General features: G+C 45.4%; 1 protein-coding gene across 1 annotated transcript; it reads right to left on the reverse strand.

Annotated features, from left to right (window-relative positions):
• Window positions 1–1,035: 1,035 nt before the first annotated feature.
• Window positions 1,036–21,117, reverse strand: LOC120894607. The gene is made up of 7 exons (XM_040297298.1): window positions 20,988–21,117; window positions 20,743–20,823; window positions 19,132–19,698; window positions 6,853–7,209; window positions 6,124–6,220; window positions 4,245–4,460; window positions 1,036–1,468 (listed from the first exon to the last, which is right to left on the reverse strand). The coding sequence occupies exons 1-7, from the start codon at window positions 21,000–21,002 to the stop codon at window positions 1,365–1,367; spliced, it is 1,437 nt and encodes a 478-aa protein (XP_040153232.1). The 5' UTR covers window positions 21,003–21,117; the 3' UTR covers window positions 1,036–1,364.
• Window positions 21,118–24,284: the final 3,167 nt, after the last annotated feature.

A 24,284-nucleotide genomic window follows, 5' to 3' on the forward strand; every position in this document is an offset into this window, starting at 1 on the left:
AAAACGTAAAACAACATGTAGTTAAACTAACATTTAAAAAAAATACTGTTACAATTACCTAAGAAAAACCTAATTCAAAAAAACCTCAATCAGTTTATTAAAATTGTAATAGATGAATAAAAAATGCACAGCATGTTTTAAAACATAAAAATGGCGATCGTAAAATAAGTTTTGATCTGTAAAAACACAATAAAAATACGATGGTAACAGTTGAAATAAATAATACAAACCATGCTCGTTAAGCAAGCAAAGAAGATAAAACCAACTCAACTAATTTCGGTCATGAAGGAGAGAAAAGAATAGTAACAAGATTATGAAATCCCATTTTCTGTTTATTTGCTATCAACAGTTAACACACCCTTAAAACCCGCGGCAGAAAACATAACGAACATCAATCGGAAACTCAATCTTGCTGCAGCAACATACCCACCATACAGAAAACCGAGCTCGGCTAAGCAGACACCGCACGGTTCAATTAGCTGAAAAAGTTGCCTTGAACATTCCCTGAACGGTAGGATTATGCACCGAAAAGATGAAGGGTGCCGGGGCAATCATTTGATTAGCAAACGAAAAATAATTATTCATCATCGTTATCGTGATTATTCGCAGCGGCCCACCAGCCGTGGAAGGGGCAACGGTAAATTAACGTACCGAGTGCAAATGGGGAAGCACGCGCACCATTTGGTACTTTGTATGTCTGTGTGTGTGTGTGGTTTTCTCTCTTTGTTTTTCACACTTTCTGTTCGCTTGTTTTTAGTGCGCTTTTTCCCATTGACACTTATGTCGGAGATTGTAATTGTTTTGCCGACATGATTCAATCTGCACCTACCACCGCGGAGTCGTATTCACACAATACGGACACAATTACACCGTAATTTAATTTGAAACCAAAAGACACGAGATCTACTTCTCTCGGTGCAGCCTATTCCTGGCAAATGTAGGAAATTAAGACACACGCGAGTTCAACATCATTAGGCTAGACTGAAAGGGGGTCGCACGAGGGTAACAACACAATAACACAAAAGCCAGCAGACGTATTTAAGAGGCAGTTATCAACAGCATCCTCGTTATTTTATTATTTACATGCGGCGGCATCTTCCCTGCACTTTTCGCTCTCCTGCCGGCAGACTTACGCACCTAATATCATACAAACTAATGCAATTATGCAATACTGGTTGTGTGAGGGTGTAAAATGTGAAACATGTGTAAGATGTGAGGTGTTGCCGGGCTCATCTTCGCTGCGGCGTCAGCGTCATCCTCCCCCGGAAAGGCACCTGATTTGCATTCAATCATTTCTCTCCGGTGTATGATGGTTCCAACGCCGATTCATCGAATGTGCCCAGCTCGCACTCGCTTTGAGATTCCTAGTAGTAGTGGCTATCATCGTAGTGTCCGTAGTATCCATCGTAGTCACCGTAGTGGACGGCCGGAGCGTGCTCGGTGTAGTGACCCGTCTTGGCTACGTGAACTGCAAGCAAGGTTATAATAGGGAAATGATTAGCGGAATTAGATAGAGGATAATTGAAAATTGGCAAAGAGCACTACCGCACAGCTCCTATTAAAAGGAAAGGTGCTTCCCGTACTCAAGGACTTTTCACATCCAGTTTGCGTTTTCCACGCTAAAAACGATTTGACATTTACCAAACCGATCGCTTCTGCCACCGTAACCGTAACTGGTCGCTCATCAACTGACCGTCGGTGGACGAGTCACGTTCGTGATCTAGATCGGCAGCAGCCAACAGGTAGCCGAAAGCGAAACGAATATCATACAACCCTACCCGCCTCGAGCCAGATCGTGCTGTCACGGATCCGCACGCTTCAGGCAAACATCGATCCAGCCGGATTGAGCCATGCCAACCTGAAGCACGACGCGTTCACTCTCGCGTCATCGTTCGGTTTGTCGTCCGAAGCCCTGGCCAAGGGGTTGTGGAGAGACGGCACAAAACAAACTCGTTTGTCACAAAGGTAAACAAAATGTCAGTCGGTGCCATTACAATCGACGATTGTGTGATGGACCGTTCCGTCGCTTGCTGCTCGACTGTTGCCCATCCGTTAATTATATCGTTATGCAAAGCAGCGTAATCGCACATTCTTACGGCATCTACCGGCCACTATCGATAGAGATCTATGCTTCACGAAGAAGAAATTGGCAACTAATGGGTTCGTCGCTTAAAAATGACATTTTGTTGAAGTCGTTTGATTTGCTGTAGATATTTCCGCTTCAAATCTGTTTCCCCGTGCGGTGGAATAGCTTACCGTCTATTTTTAATCGATATTTCTTTAGGCAAACTAACTGCTCAGCCGTCAATCGTGAATCTCGTCAGCTCTTCCTCTGTTTGAAAAATTTATTCCATTTGAAAAAACAAGCTCAACAAGTGACTCTTGCGGCGATCACGACAACCTCTCCGGCACTGTCCACTGCTTTGCCTCAATGCCTCAGAATGCGACCAGAAAACACTCCTTCTGAAGGGGGTGGTTTGGAGAGGGCAAATAAAAAAAAACCAATACCAATCTCATTATGTTCAAGTGCTCGTGTGGCGGTTGGTAGAGAGTGTAATTAACCTTTACCAGAATCATCCGGCCTGTTTACAAGCGGTTACATGCAAATTAACCGAACCCTACGCACGAGTGACAGGCGAGCATTAGCGCCCCAAAGAATATAGGGCTCCGGGGGGGGGTTGTACGCTAGCACAGGAACGTTTCCAGCACACAATGTTGCATTGTTTCGGCTGCCATTCGGTTAAGGGGCTAAGGGGCGATTCAAATCTCAAGAACAGCCGTTTGTTTTCCGCAGCTGTGCGAAAACCTCACACGCCGGTGCGTCTGTCGCATCCGCCAGTCTGTCCAGCGCCTGTCCTTGACCTGATTTTTGTCAATCTACTTGTGTGTATGTGTGTGTTTGTGTGGGAGCGAAACCATCACTAATGACGGTGCGTTGCGTGTGGTGTTTGCAGGGCGAGAAGCATATTCAAATTGGGAGTGTCCCAGTTTGGTTTGCATCCGATGTGCAACGGATGTGCCCAACGGACAAAAGAAGGGCAATTCGGGCAATAGATTTATGATATGACAAATTGCACCACCGGCCTTGAGATGGTTTTGTGTGCTGGGCTAAATAGGAAGGGTATATTAGCGGCGCTTCAAATTACTGCATTGTTAGCCAGAAGGCTTATTTAATTGCTTAATTTAGGATGCTACTAGTGCTATCAACCTCATCGTTTTATTAGTGTACAATCTACTCTAAGTTCATGGTTAAATGAAAACATTTACAGTGGTTTTGAGTTGTTTCGATTTCGAATCGATATGAACCCGAATGTTACGATGTATCAATATGACCTACTTTCCAAATCTTTAAAATAAATCGAATGTTTCACTCTCAGCAAATGTGTCTCCTGTTTCGCAACCTTTTCTCTGATTCCCTTCGGCAAATCAGGAAAACCGGAAGTGTTACAAGGAAGTGAAAGGACTACGGCCACTCTCGATCGCCAAACTTATGTCACGCGATTGATCGAATTTGTTCGAAAGTGCGACCTTACCTCATCTCCAACGACATTACGCTGCCCCCCTGCAAACCAGTCTAACTGGACGTACAACATATCGGTGCGGCAGCTTTAAAAAATAGCCCACCAAATCTTCGATCACACCTATCGTTGCGATCGGTCCGGAAACAAAAGCTCTCCCCCAGCAACATACGAAACGGTTTTCGCACTAAAATTTCCCTCACAATTAACAAATCGAGATCGTACGCTGTAAACGCGTCGATAAAAAGCATCCCCGAACCGGTTCAATACCAGTAATGTTACATAAAATTGTGAGCTTGGGTGTTGTTTACTTCAAATAAAGGACTCCTGCGTCATCCGGCAGCATCACACATACACACACACACACACACACACACACACACACACACACACACACACACACACACACACACACACACACACACACACACACACAGCCCCATCATCGGCAGTTATGAGTGCTTTTGGTGGTGGTTTACAATTGGCCGCAACGTTTGTAAGTCGTCCGGCGCTTCATTATGCGGAGTTTTGTTGTGTGGCCTAGTTTATCGGTACAAAACACGTGCGGCGCCAAAGCTATTCTCCGTTGGTTGGGGCCGTTGGTGTTGGACGCTCTTCGATGACCATTTGGTCGGTCGTTGAAGATGTCTGTCGACTGTGGCATGAATGTTTCTGAGAGTTCTCCTGCGAGTCGATTCTTGGAGTGGAGGAGTGTATTCTACTTACGGAGTGGCTCGTGAGCGTAGACGACCTTCTGTACGACGGGAGCGGCCGGCACGTGGTGGACGGCCTTCACCGCCGGGACGACGTGCTTGACGACGGGGGCGTGAGCGTGGACGAGCGGGGCCGTCTTCGACACTACCGCGTTGAATCCGTTGATCGGATCGGCGGTGTAGTCCACGGTGCGCACGGAACCGTCCGGCTCGACCAGGGAGTATTGTCCTGTTGGATGGATGGGCGAGACAGAAGTGGAGATTTTGGTTAATAAGAGATTAAAATTGTCCATGTTGTAGAATTTTCTATTATCTAATTTATAATAATGTATCCTCATCAATCGCATTGATCAAATTTATCTGATTTTCTATCAAAAAGACTTAATAGTAACATGGCAAAAGTTTAACAAAATTTAAAATAATTCAATCAATTTAATCCCTTACCATACTCTAACAACACAATGTGCACTGCAGCGTGCAGAAGAAAAGGCAGCAAATCAAACATTAATACCACCCCTAGCGTGCGTAAAAAAACACGATAATACCCTCATCTTCCCCACACACCCACAGCAGGAGGCATATCTTAATCTTCGATCATGCTGATCGCACGTCTTCAGATAACTACCGCACACGGCACCGTTTCGGTTGGCCCCGTCACAAACGAAGCGGCTAATTTTGCATACGCACGCCACATTATGCTGAATCTTCACCAGGTGGGACCAATTTGCCGCTCACGTGCCGCGCCACCCGGTGAGCAGGCTCAACCGTTCAAAAAAATCCACAATGTGTAAATTAATTACCAGCATTGTTGTTGAGAGTTATTTCCCACAGGAGAAGACGGAGCTGGACTAAACCCTTTAAGCACACTCTTTTTGTGGTTTTTGGCACACAGAAACACACCCCACAGCACGCACAATTATTATGCAATGATTTCTTTTTTTCTTTCCCCAGGCAATTTTTTCACAGACCAATTGAACAGTTTTGCGCTTCATTTGCACAATTTTGCACACTTTTCACGCGCTTCTGTGTGCACTGCCGCAAAAAGGTGAAATTATGGTTCATTACCATGCCAAATGAGTGTGTTTTGGGGAGGACGGCGAAATTCGGCCCCCAATGCGAGATGCAGTTTATGGCGGGCATTTCTTTGAACGGGTGGAAAACTCTGCCAATCATCCGACCGATCTCGTTGAAAAGATCACAAAAATAGCCAGGAAAGTTACCTACCCAAGCGAGGTCACATAAATGCTGCCAATCATCTTTGCTTCTTTCCTTTCAGGTTTGCAGACTCAACTGTAGACCGCATGATGTGAATGAATGTATCGAAACGGCCACACATATGAATGAAAAAGTGGTCTCTCAGAAGGGCTGCATCAATCGGTTCGTTTGTGCAGAAGGTTTTGTTTGCCTCATTTGTTAGCACTATTACAATCGCCCGCAGCTCCCGCTCCCGTACACTCCTTGTAAAATAAAACACCAAATGGTGCAATCGTGCGAAAACTACAACCATTATGCGACCGTAAAGGCCCACACGGCCACATAATGCGCCACAGCTTCTCGTCGGACGTGTGACGGAATGTGTGAAATATGGAACTGGAACACGATGCCATCAACGAGCAGAAATCACAGGAACCTGCACGGAGGCTGGGAGGTTTTACGTCTGCTTTTTGTCGTAAGACATCCATGACAACAAGCAGTCACTGATACCGCCCCGTGAGGGGAGAGAAAAATGGTGCAACTTATGCCATCCAGATATGTATCGAAAATGCATACATGCAATTGTCTTTTGGGGTGCTTTGTTTTATGGATCATTCATTCTGGTGCCAGTCAGGTGATCTCGTTCTGTCGCAAGCGTTGCTCTTCTTGGAGCGGGGTGACTTATGGCAAGCACTTACCTTTGACAACGTCTCCGTCACGAGTTTCGTGCTGCGACTTCACATCGCCGGTGCTGTGGTCGGCCACACCGTAGTTGAACGCGTACTTGGGATGATCCTGCAAAACACGAGAGTGTTGTTGTGACATGAGTGAGCTGTACCAAAACCTGCTAGACCTTGGTGTGAACTTAGAGTGCTTTGAAGGGCTTTGTTTTTCGTGTTTCTTCAATTTTTCCCTAGGATGAACCGAATATTGCCGTGAATTCGAGAGTAACAAAATCAAGAAATGAAATGTTCTATAAGCTTTATATTTAAATTCAATACAACTGCTAGTATTATCTTAGCTTTTGTTTTGTTTTAAATTGTTATATTCCCCAATTCTATTTTGGTTTCTGGAAATATATTGTTGATGAAATTATATTATAAGTAAGAGATGTTATTTTTCCAAAAAATACTAAAATCTCGATTTTTATGATTTCTAAACTCAACATGGTATCATGCAAAAATACTTGAGCGAATCTTTTTGAACTCTTCTTCTCAAATGTCCACAAAATAATTGTTTGCTTTTGGTCATTGAATCACAAACAGTCACAGTGTTTACGGCATTATCACACTCTCCGAGTCATTGTTCCGTTCACACCAAATATCAACATTGCTTCGATACTACGGCACATCTCCTGTTGCTTAACACTTTCAGGAATTTATTTCCCTCCCAGTACGTTCTACACAAACAAGTGGAAGCATTCTCACATAATAATCAACAGCGTATCCCGGGCGGGCCAGAGCGCTGCTTCCGAACATGGCCAAAGCCAGCAGCAGTGTAGCACAGACGCGAGCAACCATTTTTAAACAAATTATGTTTTTACGGCAACTTTTCACAACACAAACTAGACTTGCAATACTGCACTGGGCTGGGGATGAGCACTTGGAGCGGATGGCTGATCTATGCTGAGCGTGGCTTGACGAGACACTGTACGGTTGTTGGTTGGTAATTTTGGTTTTATATAGTCTTGCGGTACTGCAATCGATGGACGCCACCGACGCTGTCGACGCGATCCCCTTCCAAAAGCACCAGCGGACCACCTCCACACCTTCAGACGCGGTACGCTGCCGCACCGACCGTGCGCATGTGGAACTGGGGAGACGCGAGAGGAGCACGAGCTGACAGTGGCATTGTCTAGTGGCGGTAGTTTTCAACGCGAGATGGAACAAGGTGGCGGGTGGCCCAATAGCCGGACGCCACAAGGGATGAGGATGCTTTCGCGGCGTTTTCCTCCGACGGCGTAGACAGCAAGGATGGCATCAAGATGAGTGGCTGGGAGCGGTTGTCACACGAGATGGTTTAAGATTTCGTTCAAAGTGGTGCAGAAGCTTACATGGTCAGAAATTAAATGCGTTTAAACAGGTCAATTAGAAACCTTTGCAAACATCAAACTAATGCATTCAATAAAAAAAATCATTTATTTTACACTAAACTAAGTTGTCGTGGCGAAAAAATATGTTAATATCAAAAGCCTCTATCATATCAATTGTATTCTTTGTGTTTCTTTGTAGTAGAGCATCGCACTCATCTTGGATTATGTTTAACTATATCGTGTTGAACTCTCACGCATAAAGCTTTTATTAAGAAAGAAATGAATCTATTATAAAAGTAATTTGTTTAAAAAAATTTACTAATTTATAATTTCATCTTATCTTAAATGTATTTACTAGTTTTGAATGTGAACTGCAACAAATTCAGTGTTGTTGATAGTTTTAAGAAAATTTTCGTATTTAATCAACAAATCAAATTAATATTAACTAAATCTGTACGTTTTCCCTTTCCTATTCAACTCGATCTCTATTAAAGGCTGTTTGATGAGCATTCTGAGAGTAACATTGCAAATACTATGAGTATATGAGCATTGTTATAGTCATAATCTAAATCCTTCATGGTAGGTCTTATCTTACAAAGCATTTATTAAATATTCAAATATTGAAAAATATGGGAAACAATAAAATTGCAACCGATTTTTTTTTTTAAGTTTCATACAAAATATCAATCACCTTCCATCCCTATTGTATCGAACACCAAATTTGTCAACAATCGAAATGACAAATCACAAAAATTGCGAAGGAATCATTTCGCCGTGGCACACTTTCCGAAAATGCTACCCGTGCACCAGCTACTGCTACCGAGACCCACTAGCGCTTCAGCTGCAACATTGGCGGTCGCCCTTCGCCTCCCAAACAAAATCCCCGGTTTCCAAATTTTCCCAAAAATGACTTACAATTTTTCGGATCATCACATCGCGGCTCGCTGGCGCTTAAAAATGGCAGCGCGGCTCTAATCAAGTGCCCGATTGGGTAGGCGGTCGTAGAGGGACATTACCGCGCGTTCCAGGTCGCGCCAGTCCCATGGACACGGGCATTAGGTCACCTGAGATCGAGACGCGGCGCAACGATCGTGGTCGCGATCGTGATTAATTGCTGGGCCACCAGCCAGTCGTGATGGATTTCTTACTCCCGGCATTACATCGCAGAAGGGTCAGCAGTATCGAACAGTTCGATCTGTACAGAACCGATCTTTGCTGATTGAACGCGAGCAAAACGGCGGGGAGGGGGCGGTATGATGATTTACATTTTAAGTTCAAGACCATAACTAGGTAGCCCCGTTGGTTTAGTTTTTCGGCCAGTGTTGTAACCGGCGTGACGATGGCTGATGGAACCGAGCTGGCCAATCCGTCAAACCGTGGTGAGAATGTTTGTGCTCTGTTTTAGGTTTTTTTCTATTATTTTTCTTCCCCATCAATGTCACATTTGCCTACCGAACACGTCACTTGGCTGAAAGACACCCAGGTTCCAATCTTCGAGCGGTTCCTCGGGGCGGTCAGCAATCTGTGTGATCTAAATTGTAACTCCGTCGTCCGCACGCAAATAAGAATGAACCTCGCAACCTCTCCACCCGCTGTGGGCGTTGGATTATTTTGAAACAATCAACAATCGCTCCCAAATTAGCGGTTGATGAAAATTGAATCATAAGAAGGCAAAAGAGGTGTGTACCGGCTGACACCTTCGCCGGCACACGAGCATTGTGGCCCTTGCGGTGCGGTTAACGGACTATTTCGCCCTATGATTACGATCACAGTGGAGCATTGGGCGTTGTTGGTGGCATAATGATACACCTCCACAATGGACCTTCGCCGCCGGGTGGACAGATAACGATGATGACAATTTTGCGGGACTACTGTTTAAATGTGCCATTTTCGAAGCTAATGGCTGGGTTGGGATCTTTTCTCGGAGAAAGAGATCACAAAGAAACAGAATGGAATGGCTTCTGTAGCAAACGCTTCAAAAAAAGGATTGGTTTCATGCTCCCGCGCACAAAAAAAGAAATCCTTGATGCCAACTGGGCGTATGTGCGCTTGCGTGCAGAAATTCAATTGAAGGTTAAACCTTTCCAATCCTCACGGGTGTAGCGACGATTCTCTCGGCACATTCATCATTCATAACTTCATCTTCTGCGCGATTCTACGCAGTCCGTTTTGTCTCTCTTTCATTCAACATTCTGCACAGGGAATAGATCCCATCGCAGTACTTTGCATGTGATGTGCCAAAGAAGCAAACCAAAAAAAGAAACGCCCGAACCTCTAACGTCATCGCGCCTAACGTCTTTCCCAGCCTCACGGGGTTTGGCGGGCGGCCAGCAACAACACAAGCGACAAGCTCAATCCGTTGACGCACTGCGAAGAGTGCACGAAACGCACTTTGCAGGGAAGGGAAAAATACACAATAGAAGCGTCTGCGCAAACAAAACGCCGTTCTTCCTTTGCGAGCCACCGTTTTTCCCCCGAGTCGCTTCGTTTCCCAAATGCCTCGCAAGCGGCCACGAAGATTGTGCTGGGGCTCGGCTCGGTTAGTGCATGCTAATTAACACCCTAAGAAAAAGGGCAGCGGGGAGCAGGGTGGCATGTCCGACGCGACGCCAACGTTCAAGGCACAACACGTTCACAGCTGTGTGTATGATGCGGTTTCACGAGCGAGTTTTCACAGGCCACCACGAAGGGGTGCGCGGGCGCACACGATTTCGTGGCTTTCGAGGTGGAAAACTAAACGACCCCCAAATCGCGATCAGCGATGGGAGAATTTCAGTGCGAGTGATATAAAACCCACACCCCGCGTGCAATTACACGGAGAAGAAAGGAATGGAACAGTACCACCGGTGGTACGGAAAATCCTTGGATTTCCGTCCACCGTCCGCTGGTATCTTTGCCTGCCAGCCCTGCCCACACCAAGGTTCTGAGAGCTTTCATGCTTGTTTGTCGTTTGGATGGTGGTTGTTTTTTGCTTGCTTCTCCTTCTATTTTGCTGTGCTTTTCAAGAGCGGAAATGGTAATCAGCAACAGGTTAGGTACGGTCAAACGTTAAATCCAACGCTCAACAGCTCAATGCACAGTACAATGCGCAACCATGCCGGATGCGGATCTTGCCAGGGACGCCGGGCGTGCTTGCCATGTCGCGCTGCAAACACTGCCCATCGGTTAAAGGTTATTTGTGGCAGCAATTTCGAGCAGCAATTTGTTTTTAGAACGGGCGCGGACGCTGCACAAACGCGATTGCTTGGAAGGTGTGGAATCGTTTGCCCGCAATCATTTGGTGACCGAATGCTTCTCGCAAACCAGTGCCCTTTGCTGTTTGGCGGCGACCGTTTTGGGTACGATATGATCGAATCAAATGCAAAGCATTTTTTGTTCGTAGAGAATTCAGGGCTATCGGAAGCTCCTAATGAAGAGCCAGGAAGTAGCAAACGAGACAATTTGTCTGTCAAATAGTGTCATTGTCGAATATGGAGCTGTCATAAAGGCTTGATTGGAGAGATTCTTCCTCACCTCAAATTCAAAACTGTTATACAATTTACTGATTTTTTACAATCCAACCCTTCAGCAAAGTGTTTTTTTATTGCATCGCTTCATTTATTCGGTATTTGGGACATATTTACCACTTTTCTTTTTCCTCCTTTCCTTGAAATGATCACAACAGATGCCTCATAACCTCTTGCTGCAAAGAAAATACAAATGATTGCTCTCATCCACCGAGCAGTAGGAATTTCCCCGTTTGGGTCACCACACCGAGCCAGCGAGACATTCCTTGATCGAAAACGACGCAAATGGATGCACATAACGAGCAATAAAGGTAGCAGGTCGGGGCAACAATTATGTTTATAGCCCCGTTCTGCTGCCACCCCAGTGCACCCGATTTCGAAAATGCACCAATCACACTTTTCAATTCACGAGAGCACGAGAGCAAAAGCTAATCATCAAAGGGGAACTTTAAAGGGCTCCACTTTGGGGGAATATTTCACACACACACACACACACAGAGGCCGAAATGATGGGTGCTTCGTGAGCCGTGTGCCACCACCTTCCGTACTCAATCCCGCACACCCGCACCCCGGGTGGTGTGGTGTAAGATCACACAAAGACAACCCATTGTTATCGCCACCGAATTGCAGCGCGAGTGCAGTTTTCCGACATTACTCATAATTCCCGTGGCATTGACAAATGTTTCGGTCGCACCACCGTGTACGTGCCCGTGTACGGTTTGCTCTACTTTTCCATCCCAGAGCACTTGCCAGCAGTGGGTTTGTCTCCCACACACAAACAAACCTGACCGATTTTCAAACCATCGGTGCATCGGTCTACTTGTCGACGGCGTCGCCCGGGTCAGCGCGACGTCAGTTGCCCAACCTGTGCGGGTCGACCACCTTACCGACCGACCGACTAGGCGCAGAAGGTTTTCGCCGCATGGTACCAATTAAACATTGGAAAGAAGCGAACAGAAAAGAAGAAAAAAAAAGCAACAAGCACCAAAACTGCTTCAATTCCTCCCACAACACCGTCGCGGCTCGGTAATGAGAGGGAAAATTTTTACGACACATTCGCTTCGACGACACTCTAACGCCGCCCTGTGGAGGGGGAGAGGGGCACAGAATTATGCAACGGCAGCTGCACACACAGACACACAGCCGGTGTGCGGTCAGTCAGTGTCCGGTCGTAAAAAAGGACCACTTAATTTCAAGAGCAACTATCCGACGCCGACCTACGAACTCGGGCGGTCTGTTTCAAGCGGGGTCGAATTGGGTCGATCGGCGAAAATGGTTTAGCTTTCCGCGCCTGCACCGCGATGGGGGCGTTTGTGTGTGCCAGGGTCCGGATGAGGTGTTTAGTTGACTGTTCGCGTTGACACGTGATTAAGCTGTTTCTGCGGAGGATTATCTGAATTCCAGAGCAGAGGTGCAAAGGACATTGCCACGCGTTTTGCTTTTGATGGTTTAGTGGTTGTTTTTATTGTCATTTTGACGAGTTGATTCCCTTCACATTTCTAATGATTCATGAAATATGGTGATATAGGTTCAAAGAAAACGTATTAGAATTTATTTTTATACGTTCTATCAATCTCTAGTAATTTTATTTCTTTTGAAATAAGTTAAGTTTGTTAGAAATGTGTCTTTGCATCATTTTTTTTGTGTTTGTTTGTATCATTATTAGTTTCATTGATTGTTTCGTACGTTTTTGTTTCCTTTCTTTTCATTGTTTTTTTCTTTATCTCATTTCTGGAATAAGTGGTTCTTATTTAATCCATCTTTTATCTATTTTTTAGCTTTCATTAGAATTACAACACAAAACAATAACTTTTAAATCCACAACGTGCGTTTGATTCTAACAACGAAACTATTGTTTAACCTAAGCCAAGGATTACGAAAGCTAACATGAGTCCAACCGTAAATCTCGCAATTAGCAATTGGTAGCATTGCCCCCTCCGCCACGCCACACCATTGCCATTATTACCAGCCCGAAATAATGTGAGAACGGAACAAACGAGTGTCTCGAATGCTCGAAAGGATGAGGGCATCTGTACCGTTGACACCCGCCACAACGCCAGACTTGCGGCTAATTCCTTCCAATGCCATCGCTTCGCTTTCGAGCGATTACTGCTCCAGTAACATTTGCTCGTCGCGCCGGTTCTCTTCACCAGCGATTCTGCGCCACGAACCACATCGCCAGCAACTGTGTACTTGCACCCTTCATCAAGGTTTTGGTTCTTCTTGCTTGGGGTTTTTTTTCTATTCGTTGCTTACGAGCGAGAGGGAGTTGAATTTAGAGCACCGGGAGGGGAGGGCAAAGTTCATGAACACGCGAGCTCTCCGCGATGTGTGTTTGTTGGGAATTTCGTGCTACCAGTTGGAAGGCATCGTGGCATGCTTTATTGTTTTTGCAACCGATCATCCCGGCGTCTCGGTGCATGCATTCATCGTCACCATTCCTTTTTTTATTTAATGTATTACCCTAACGCCCGGTCTTTTAGTCCCGGTAATTACTGCAGCTACGAAGCAGCTTTTATGACAGCGAACTGTCATAAGCTCATCTGCATCTCTGCTTGCGCGAGAAGGGGAAAGTTTAGTGTCCGAGACGGTAGCTCCGACTGGCGTCCGCACTGGAAGGATGACTTCGAGTCGAAACATTAACGGTGCCAGCTGATGCACCCTCGGCCAGTGGAACAATTACCTGCTTTGCGCAATCGATCTCGCTTGCGTCGGAAAGTAGGCAACGGATTCCGCCAAAGTCCGGCTATGGCATATGTGAGGAAAGCATTCGAAAACGCTGTCAGCTGGGATAGGCTTTTGAGCTCGGCTGTGGATGAATACAATGTTATGAAAATAAGACGCATTGAAGAGAATCATTTTTTATCGAAATTAGTTGTATTAGTAGTTCTTGCTAATTGATATTATTCAAGCTTCAAGCTTCAGCAGACAGTAACATTGCTCGATCGCGACTAATTGCGACAAGTTTTTCTTTCCAGTATGTCTATCTGCTGGATTGTGCAAGCATGGACAAACCTCCCATTAAGCTCCCCAAGCAACCACGCATGTTGTATCGGCCAGTTCTATTAATGTCCTCGAACTGTAGACACATCGGTTCAAGAGTGTGCATTCCGCCGTGGAGAGGAGAAATAAAAACCACTCTATGAATTGTCTCAAAAAATCATCATTGAATATAGACACACACACACACACACACACTCAAATACACATACAAACATGCTAAGCCATCTAGAAGCTTGGGTTCGTGCTTCGCTTTTTCCTCGCGTATTGTATTGTCTCACGTTGACAAAACTTGCACGTGGAGAGTTTTTCGGATTCGGATTTGCAACATGTTAATTATGAGGTTGCGCAGCGAAGCGCAAAACGATCGAAGCTACCTTGCCGCCACGTTTTATGATGGTTGCTTGTTCATTGGTCGGACCGCTGAAGGTTGCGCTTTTGGGAAGGATGGTTTGACGTGTGCTTTCTTGCAATCAACTTCCAAAGGCCAAGATGAGCCACGTGAGACACAATGGATGCAATGTGTTTCATTTGGATGCTTTATGTTTGCTTAGGCATGTAGGAATCATTGTTAGATAAGTTTAAAATTTCAATTCAACTGTCTTTCAATTCAACATCAACATACAAATATAATGTTAAGTACCTTTACGGCCATCATTAGGCCTCTTAAAGCGCAAGCAATTTGTTTAAATAATCAGCCACGTTTGATAGCATTATTCAACATCATAAAATTCCAAACTCAATTAAAACTATTACAACTAATCAACAACCTTACGCGCCCAAAAAAAAAAACAACAAACATTGCCGCTAACTTTACATCTACAACTCCAGTTACGTATCGCACGGCATCGCATCGAACTACGCTTTCCAGCAGCACTGACGCGCACACGCCAAACCAGCTGCGGCGCTGCAATTTGTTCCTGAAACATAGTCACCCACTGCCCCAATGGAAAGAAAAACCGACCGCACAACCAGTGCCAGGCAAATGAAGTGAAGATCGGGTGGACCGGGTGGTATCATCCGACTGGCGAGATTGGGCCAGTGACATAAGCCAAGCAGTCCCGGCTTGCCGACACGAGCGCCATAATCCATTTATCGACGGATAGGACGACTTCTTTCTCGCTTACCAATCTTCATCAATCGATTGCAGCTACTTGTCCGATTGTGTGTTTGCGCGCGTGTGTGTGTGTATATCGATTTCTTTTATTAGATTCGTTCCCGCATCGCGCGCCTTTCGACACCTTCACACCGACTGCTGCAACCCATTTTTCCACCTGCTCCGAGATGGCTGTGAATGGTTTCTTAATCGTAATAGATCCATCAACCCAATTTCCATAGCCAGGAGCCCGTACAAAAACTACCCGGGTGAAAAGCCGGGCAATATGATCTGCTGGCCGCGTTCGGGGTTGACGCTTGGGTTCCAGTTATTATTTAATCAACCGCCGCTCTCACCGTTTGTCCCGTGAAGATTCACCGATAGGGTGGGCTTGTGTCTATTTTGTTGCAAAAAAAATCGAGGATAAACACAAATCTATCTCAGGAGGGGGACAATTTGCATTACACGATGCACATGGTGCGATTGTACACTTACCAGTGTGCCCCCTAGTGAGTGTGAAAAACAATCCCGTCTTGGTGGAAAGTGTTTTTGGTCCATAATCGTTGTTAGAGCCGGGCAGGAGAAACAAAAAAAACACCTGCCAACTTACGGTGCAGACCATTAAGCTACTCCAGGGTGTGATAGTTAAAGCTCAGCTTTACGATTGCTTTAGCAAATGAAGATGATCAATTAGAGAGCGACGGTGTCTCGACCCGTTGAGCCAGTCTAGAAAGAAAACTAAAAAACATGTTTTCATTTGCACCTCGTTCAAAACGCATAAATCCCAGCCAATCACCACCAAAAGGTGTGCCTTTTTAAGTGTACTACCCCATTTTGTTGCGTGAATTCCACGCTTGGGATCGATTGTGGCTGTTGCTGCTGCTGTTGGCGCTCGCTTTGATAATGATCGTCCCAGGTGCTTCTTCAAGATAAGATCATTTCGATGCTAAAAAGCCTTGTTCAAGTGAACCAACCTGGGTCTCCGTTTGTTTTACTAGCCCTTCTCAAACAATACTTCACGCGATGAGGCAAGAAAGGCGATATTATTTAAGCCACTTAGCTTCAAACTAATCTTTGTCGTTGGCTGGCTGACTGGCTCTCCCGCCAGTACCATCGCTTGCAAATCGGCCGAAGCTTGAGGGTTGGCTGAGAACTAGAAACACAGGAGAGGAATCAACCAACAACAAAAAAACGGCCCACTCTCGCTCGCTGAAGATAAGCTTCAGCAAACATGTCAAGCGGCGAAACACAGCTTGCGCAAAGCAATTCAATCCAGCAGTCGGTTAACCGTTGTGAATTATTCGCAACACTGAGCGGATCGTGCGGCCGAAGCGGAAGAGACCGTGGCAAAGTGTCTTATTATTCCACTGCTCACTTCTTTCGTTCTCCCCAAATCGCGCAGGAGGATACAAGGCAAAAACGAACCAGCAGAAATGTACCCAAAATCTTAAGCAAACGACCTTCCCTTTCAAAGAACGACACAACCACAACAGTCGGCATAATTAAAAACGTTACAATATAACCTTATCAACCCGTTCGTTTGTACGGTCGATTGCGTTTTAAATCAATATGTGTGGCCGTTAGTGACAGGCGGCGGGTGCTTTACCGACCAGAACTTAACCGAACCGGCCCCGGCAGCTAACTCAATCAAGCGCAACGAATGTGATGGGACATGGGCGGTGACTGCTAATGGGCAATGTTTTAGCGGCGTTTTTGCGAAAGCTGCTGATTTGTTCCGTTGTTAGGTGAACTGGTATGCAGAATGTTCGATTGAAACACTAATTAGACGTTTACTAGACGGGTTTGGGATAGTCACAAGTGGTGTAAGAATGTGAAGGAGTAGTGAGCATTCGTTGCTGAGGTAGCAAAGGAATGTGAACTGTCGTTTTTTGCAGTAATTTCGTGTTTAATTGGAAGCACTTCTAATAAATTATTTGAAGAACGTTTTATTTACTGTTGGGTTTTATGAAACCTATAAACAGCAATAAAATTTATGATCGCCCTCTAATCGTTGATGCCATCACGACTAACGAAGTACCATATAATCGTATAAAGCGCCTAAATGTATACTATCAGTTCTACGCTAACGAAGCGTTACTGAAGCGTTTTATTTTCTTTTTTTTTGTTTCAGAGATGGATAAATGGAAATTTGTTTTGCAATTCAACTTTTGTTTGCTATTTTTTATGTAAAAAAGAGAAGTGAATAGTCCACTTGTAAAACCTATGAATTCAGCCCAATTGAAGCCAAATTCCGTCTTAAATTTAGCAAACAGGTAATTTTTCTTAGCATTTTGGAAATGTTTTCTCACTCTTTATTAGTAATGTAAATTAATTATAAATCTTATCTTCTTCTTCTTTCGCACAACAACCGCTGTCGGTCAAGGCCTGTCTGTACCCACTAGTGAAGTGAGCTTGGCTTTCAGTGACTTATTGATTACCATAGCAGGATAGTAAATCCTACGTATGGGGGCAAGGTCTATTCGGGACTTGAACCCATGATGGGCATATTGTTACGTCGTACGAGTTGACGACTGTACCACCAGACCGGCCCTATAAATCTTATACTAACTTAAAAACTAATGCTGTTAAATCAAAACGTAAATAAACCATATTCGATAATTTAAAAATCATTCACTCAACTTTTATATCAAATACAATTTATCTATATTAGAAAGGATTAGTTAACTAAGATCTTTGAGTAATATCCTAAGGACAGCAAATATTACCAAACATTTTGAACACAGTAAAAATGAAAAATGAGACCAACTCTGAAGATCCCGAAACGAATTCTTTTTTAAAACAAAAGCCTAAAATTAAAATAGCTTCAAGTAGTACAACCAGGATGTCAGATACTTCTTTCAATAATTTGTGTTCCACATTTCATCCAGCCTTACTATTTTTATTTTATTTTTCTATCGTATTTTCCATCTAGAAATCTGCCAGAACTAGTTTAGACGGTTCAACCATATCAGACTAACTTGCTTCATGGTTTAATAAGTCCTGTTACCTAGTGACTTGGCTATTTTGTGTGAATACATGTCGATTACTTTTGGAGAATTGTTTTTAGTAGTACTGAGTTCTAGTTTCATACATAAGAGAATAGAAACAAGCGTTAAAAACTTTATTGAACCAATTAAACAACTTCTCTTGCAAAAAGTGTTCTGGAGCAACAGTATTCAGCAAACAGCAAACTACTAACACCACCAAATGTCATCAATAAACACTACACGAACAACAAAGGTTTCATCGTACATTTGAGTTTTATTCTTCATTTTAAATTAATATCATCGTCGGTATTCATTCCATTTCTGTACAAATAGACATTCTCCGCCAGGTGCAGCACGTGCCGCCCACTAACAAAGAACGCCATGGTGAAGAAAAGCCAAAAACCCCATTCCACCGGCTCGGTATGATACGAACAGTACATATTGAGTATTACGATCGTCAAGCTCACTGTATCGCCATGCTATGGTTGAGGTGAGGTGAAAAGTGCGAAGATGCAAAGCAAAGCTTACCATCGAATGGAAAATACCCCGTTTCGATGAAAGAAATCTATCAAAGCGGTATCGGTGGTGAAATGGGGAACTAGTTCGAAAACCAAATCGCTACATTTCACCGCCAGCACACCGATGCTAAAAACAATCTACACAGTTCATGCAAAACTTAAAATCGTCGTCGCCGAGTTTCACCAAGCGGCTTCAACACACCGCAGACGACACAGAAAGCGAGAGCTCGATGATCATGAACTATATACAGGCACACGATCTGGTGGAGTGATGTTCCGGGCTGGTATTCTTCCGTAAGCGGTGGCCGTTTTGAAGGATAGTAGATGATGGTGGATCGCTAAAGCTACGCTCCCGGGCAGGGCGGCCCGAGCAAGGGCATTCCAGAGCGGAAGGATGGATACAGCTACGATAGGGAGGATGAAATAAATATCCACACTGTTGGCAGTGAAGTCAGGCACAGGCAGGTATGGGGAGCACCCGGGCCACGTAGAGTCCTGCCTGGGAGTGGGCAGCTTTAGTTTAGACGCGGTCGATTTTCATCGAGCGAAGCGAGGGGGTAGCGCTTAGTGGTAGTAAGCCAGAGGGGCGGCGGCCTTGCCGTGGTACTCGACGGTTCCGTGAGCCGGGGCATAGGCGTGCGAGGCGTAGACGGCCGGGGCAGCGTGGCTAGCGTACACAGCCGGGGCAGCGTGGCTGGCGTACACAGCTGGGGCAGCGTGCGAGACGACGGTCTTGGAGACGACAGCCGGGGCGGCGTAGACGGCCGGGGCAGCGTGGCTAGCGTAGACGGCCGGGGCAGCATGGGAAGCATAGACGGCCGGGGCAGCATGGGAAGCATAGACGGCCGGGGCGGCGTGCGAGGCGTAGACGGCCGGGGCGGCGTGGGCAACGACGGCCGGGGCGGCATGGGCCACAACGGTCTTGGCGTGGACAGACGGGGCCGACTTGCTGACGACGGCGTTGAATCCGTTCACGTCATCGGCGGTGTAGTCGACGGTGCGCACGGAACCGTCCGGCTCGACGAGGGAGTACTGGCCCTTCACGACATCACCGTCGCGGCTCTCGACCTGCGACTTGACATCTCCGGTCAAACTATCGTGAACACCATAGTTGTAGGAGTATTTGGGGTGAGCCTGCAAAGAAGCGCAACCGGTAACGAATGGTTAATGATCGGTCCGATCGGTGTCCTTCACGGTGCGCATGGGCTACGGTTTCCGTTGCAAACCATTCCGCCGTAACCATGTAGCAGTAGCTACCGATGGGTGAGGTGTGACTAACATATTCACTCATTAGCATATTATCTTTGGGACGGAATTTGAGATGCGTTTATTATCGGGCGCGATCGAATTTCGGTAGCATTTTCTGCTAAATTTAACGATCGCGCCTTTCAAGAAAGATCGAAAGATACATTTCAACAACCCATTAGTAAGCGATCGTATGGCGATCAATAAAAATGTAACACTCGCTTTTAACCATCAGGCAAGCTTCGTTGACCTCTTGGCACCGGCAGCCATCTGATCGTTATCGGGGTGAATTTTCACCCACCTTTGCTAATGCATCGATCAAAAGGATTGATCAACTAGATAGAAAACGCGATCACGGTCACTTGGTTACGCATTTGTGCCTGACTTGGTTACAGTAGGCGCAATTGAATGTTCAGCGACGTCGCCAAAAGGGACCGATGAGTGATCAACAGATGCAACCATTAATTAGGAATCGTTTTGATGTCACCTTTTAAAGGATTTGTTTTGCATTGGCGTTAAGGTATGTTGTTGTGTGAGACTACAACTACATCGATGAAGGTTTTGTTTGAATTTTTGTAACCCTTTTTGCTTGTACTAATGTAGTAAAACCTGCTTTTCAATAAGCGCAAAAACTTTTTGGGAAACTTTTGGATTATTTAATATTTGAACAAAAGACTTCAAGCGACGAACCTTGAAATTCTACCAATCAAGATTCCGTTAAAAAAATTCAAGAAGCTTTTTTTAAGGGGTTATGTTATACTATAACTATAACCACTTTTTCACAAAAAAAACTAATAATTTTGCAAGAAATATTCAATACAGTACTTTAATCTTTACACAAAAATAAGTAATAACTTTCTGATTATCCTTTAATTTCACACCGTCTGTCACAATCACTGTTCTGTAGAGTTGCCCTAATAGCGAATTACTCACGTAGTAGTCTCCCTGGTATTCAGTGGCGAGCGGGACCACACCGGCGGCGGCAACTCCGAGCACAGCCAGGCACACAAGCGACTGCAATTGGTAAGGAGACGAGAACATCGAGTCGAGAGATTAGAACACTTCAATACTCTTCCTACAGGACACTTTGCTAGTAACGAGAACAACAGCTGCTTGGTTGGTTAGAAGAACCGCCCAAAGCGTTCTCCCCCGTAAAACTCCACCACAATGAAACTCACTTTGAAGAAAGCCATTTTAGATTGGGTTGTTGGTTGTTTTTAGCAAGCTTTGCTTTGCAACTAGGACGAGTTCTGAACTGCGAATGATATCTAACTGATTTGTGCTGACCGCTTTTATAGTCAACTCCACCCGTGCGTTGGTACGCGCGCTTTCTGCCAGGCCGATGTCCGTGGGGCTTCGGGTAGTGGATTTTGTTGTTGTTCCTCGAGTCCTCCGTTTTGCCGCCGTCGCCACCGTCGTCACCGATTCCTCAAACCATTCGACAAACTTCCCTTTCACTCTCAACGGTTCGCTAGCGCCGTTTCATTCGCCTTCTCTAAACCTTTGCGCTTAACGTGCGAACCGAGCCACAAGCTCTTCAAACCTTGCGTTCTTGCCGGCACAAACGTACGACACCGTTGATCTTAGCAGGAGATTCCAAGAAACGAGAGTAAGAGAGGGAGAGAGAGAGCGCGCGTCACTTGATCGTCACATCGGCGAAGGAGATAGAGCAATGCGCGTGAGAGTAAGAGAGCTTGTCTAGTAATCGTAATAGTGTCCAACATGCCCAGATGCTGCACGGTGCTCCGAACCGATGAAGGAAGCTAAACCGAAACACTACCGCGTATGCAGCTGGAGCGTGTAACGAACGGGGTTTGAAGGGAGGGGGAAGGCAGTGTCATACGAGATACCGTTGACGTGTGACGTCAGGTCGGCTGCTGCGAAAGGGGCTGAACAACGAAAAGCAGCAGAAGGGAGCAAAGCGGTCCATTATTTTACCACTCAATCGATCATTACACGATCGGACTCGTACAAACGAGGTGGACGGCTTGGGAGGGGCAGGCTGGACATTTTTACAGCACACCCTCTGGCACGCTCGCTTTCGGACGCAGTGCCGGATGCGTTTTGCGGTGTTTGTGGAGTTTGACTGAAAGAACAAACAAACGATCGAACCAAAAAGAAGCAACTACTACAATAGCAACAGCAAAAAATCACGCACCAACAAAGCATTCTTGCGAACGAACCATGAAATGAGATGTAGTCCGGTTCGTGGTCCCGCGTGTGGTCTTGGTGGGGTCTGTCAGCCCTAAAACCCGATCCATATCCTCATTCGTCCGATGGGAATGATTTGATTTTTATTAACCCCGCATCGGCCCGGCTCGACCGACGAAGTGCCAGCTGGCCAACCATTCCACACGCTCGCCTAGTGAAGGTCGCGCTGTGGTCCAGGGTGCGAATAAAGTTTTGCTAGCCAATTCTTCCACATTATATTGGTATAATTCGGTACGGCCAACAAAGAATTCTTGCTTGCGGTCTACTGCAAAGGGCTACTCGAAAAAAGGGCAAACGGGCGATCGTGCGGTGCGTCACATCCGGCTGACAAGCAAGACCCGTCGACTGTGGGCTTTAATTGAATTTTTGGTTGAAAATTCCACGCAGCCTTTGCCACAGTTCCGGGTGTGGTTTTGGGTCAATGGAGAAGCTTTCTTTGCTTCCTGGTTGTCAGGTAAGGTATAATTTACTTACACGAGTTTCTTACGACAAAAAAAAACTCAATCGTGAGCTAGAATTCCATTTGACTTGCTCAGCAAACAGTTCAATAAAAAAGTATTTTATTGTGGTGTTCTTCGTTCCGTAATCACACATGAAACTGTATGTATGTGAAATGTATGTGAAAAACAAAATACACAAAAGACACGAATCTTTTCATAGCACATCATAGCTGCTATTGCCCTTTATTAAATAAACAATATGGCAGAATTTTCTCCCAAGTCATTAAATATTAAAAAAATGTTGTTAGTCTCTTAAAATTGTTCTTTGTTCTGAACGGTAGTAGATGAAGAATTTCATAATATTGCACTTTTTCATTATTCTACAATATCATCTTTATTCATCACTAAAGTGCCATTAATCTACAGCTCCGCGATTTCACCATTGATACAACCTTTGATCCCATAAGGCTTAATTTAACAACTTTACAACCCAGAACAAACCAAATACAAACAAACGCACGCCGCCACGTCCACGGCTTTATTACCGTTATGATTATTAGCTAACTTGTCATTTTTGTGTGCCTTTTGGTCGCCGCCCAAACTGTCATTGTGGTTAGCTTAATGCGTTTTAAAGCTACTCCGCTCAAATTTTGGATTTTTTTTACCAGCAGCACAAGTAAAACCACACAAAAGACGAACGCCTGCCCAGAAAACAAAACAAAAAAAGCCAACGCAACCCCACCCACAGCACTGCCTGTATAAGGGTGGCTCGGGGAGCGCACAGCAACCATCCATTCGTTCAGCTTCACTTCCCGAAACTCGATTTGGGAGGGGGGGTGGGTTTGTAGCAGATTGCGAACGCCACTTAGTAGCGAAACATTTAACAGCCAAAAGATCTGCCAATGAAGCAAACAAACAAAAAACGAACGCAAAGACAAATGATTCCGAGTGGACGCCCAAACCACACGCCACTACTAAGCCCCCGGAGGGTAGAGCAACATAAAAGATCGCGTTCCGTTTGCACCGGTCGGCACCCTATCACTAGGAGGGGGCGCATGCTGGCACGGAGAAGCATTAAGCATCGGTATCGGTGTCGAAATGGTTTGCACCGTTGTTCCATGGAAGGGTGAAAGGTTTATGGAGCGTGGCGGTGCTGGTGGTGGTGGTGGTGACGAAAGAGCGATCGTACTTTGACGCTTTTCGCGCGTGGTCCACGAGTTCAATGTCAATGGTAAAGTTCTCGGGGGTAGGTTAAAGAGGTTCACCACCGATCCGAGCCTTATGCTGTGACCGTGTTGGAGCGATCCGTTTTTTTTTTTATTTCGCATGCTGTTTGCCCTCGGTTGATCGCGAACGTTGATCCGAAAGGAGCCGGATTTTACAGCCCCAATGTCAAAGTCACACACACACCGGGCGGTGCCGCTCTCGGGGAGGGTTCAACAGTCGCCCAAGTACCCGTTAATCCATTTCACCCGTCCCTGCCAGCGGCTGATTGATTCGCAAAGTGGTGCTTCAATTAATGGACGTTCGAGGGCTGATCACTAACCGAGCGAAAAGCGGAAGGGGCACGGCAATTGAACAAGTCCCATATGAGCAGATGCAAGCCCTTTTTGCATCGTCTCTCGCATTCTCTCCCTGTCTGTCCCTATTCACGCCCAGCGCCCACCTTTGATCTACAATTACTGATTTATAATGACAGAATCGGCCCAACATTGCCGCGATGTTCGCGATCGAGAGCTATAAACAAACAACCATCGTAGTTGGCAAAGGAAAGAAACATTATGAACATAAACTTCTCTGGCTAGGGAAAGGATAGCATATCGC

The sequence above is a fragment of the Anopheles arabiensis genome, chromosome 2 (genome assembly GCF_016920715.1).
Source record: "Anopheles arabiensis isolate DONGOLA chromosome 2, AaraD3, whole genome shotgun sequence".
In the NCBI taxonomy this organism is placed as follows: domain Eukaryota; kingdom Metazoa; phylum Arthropoda; class Insecta; order Diptera; family Culicidae; genus Anopheles; species Anopheles arabiensis.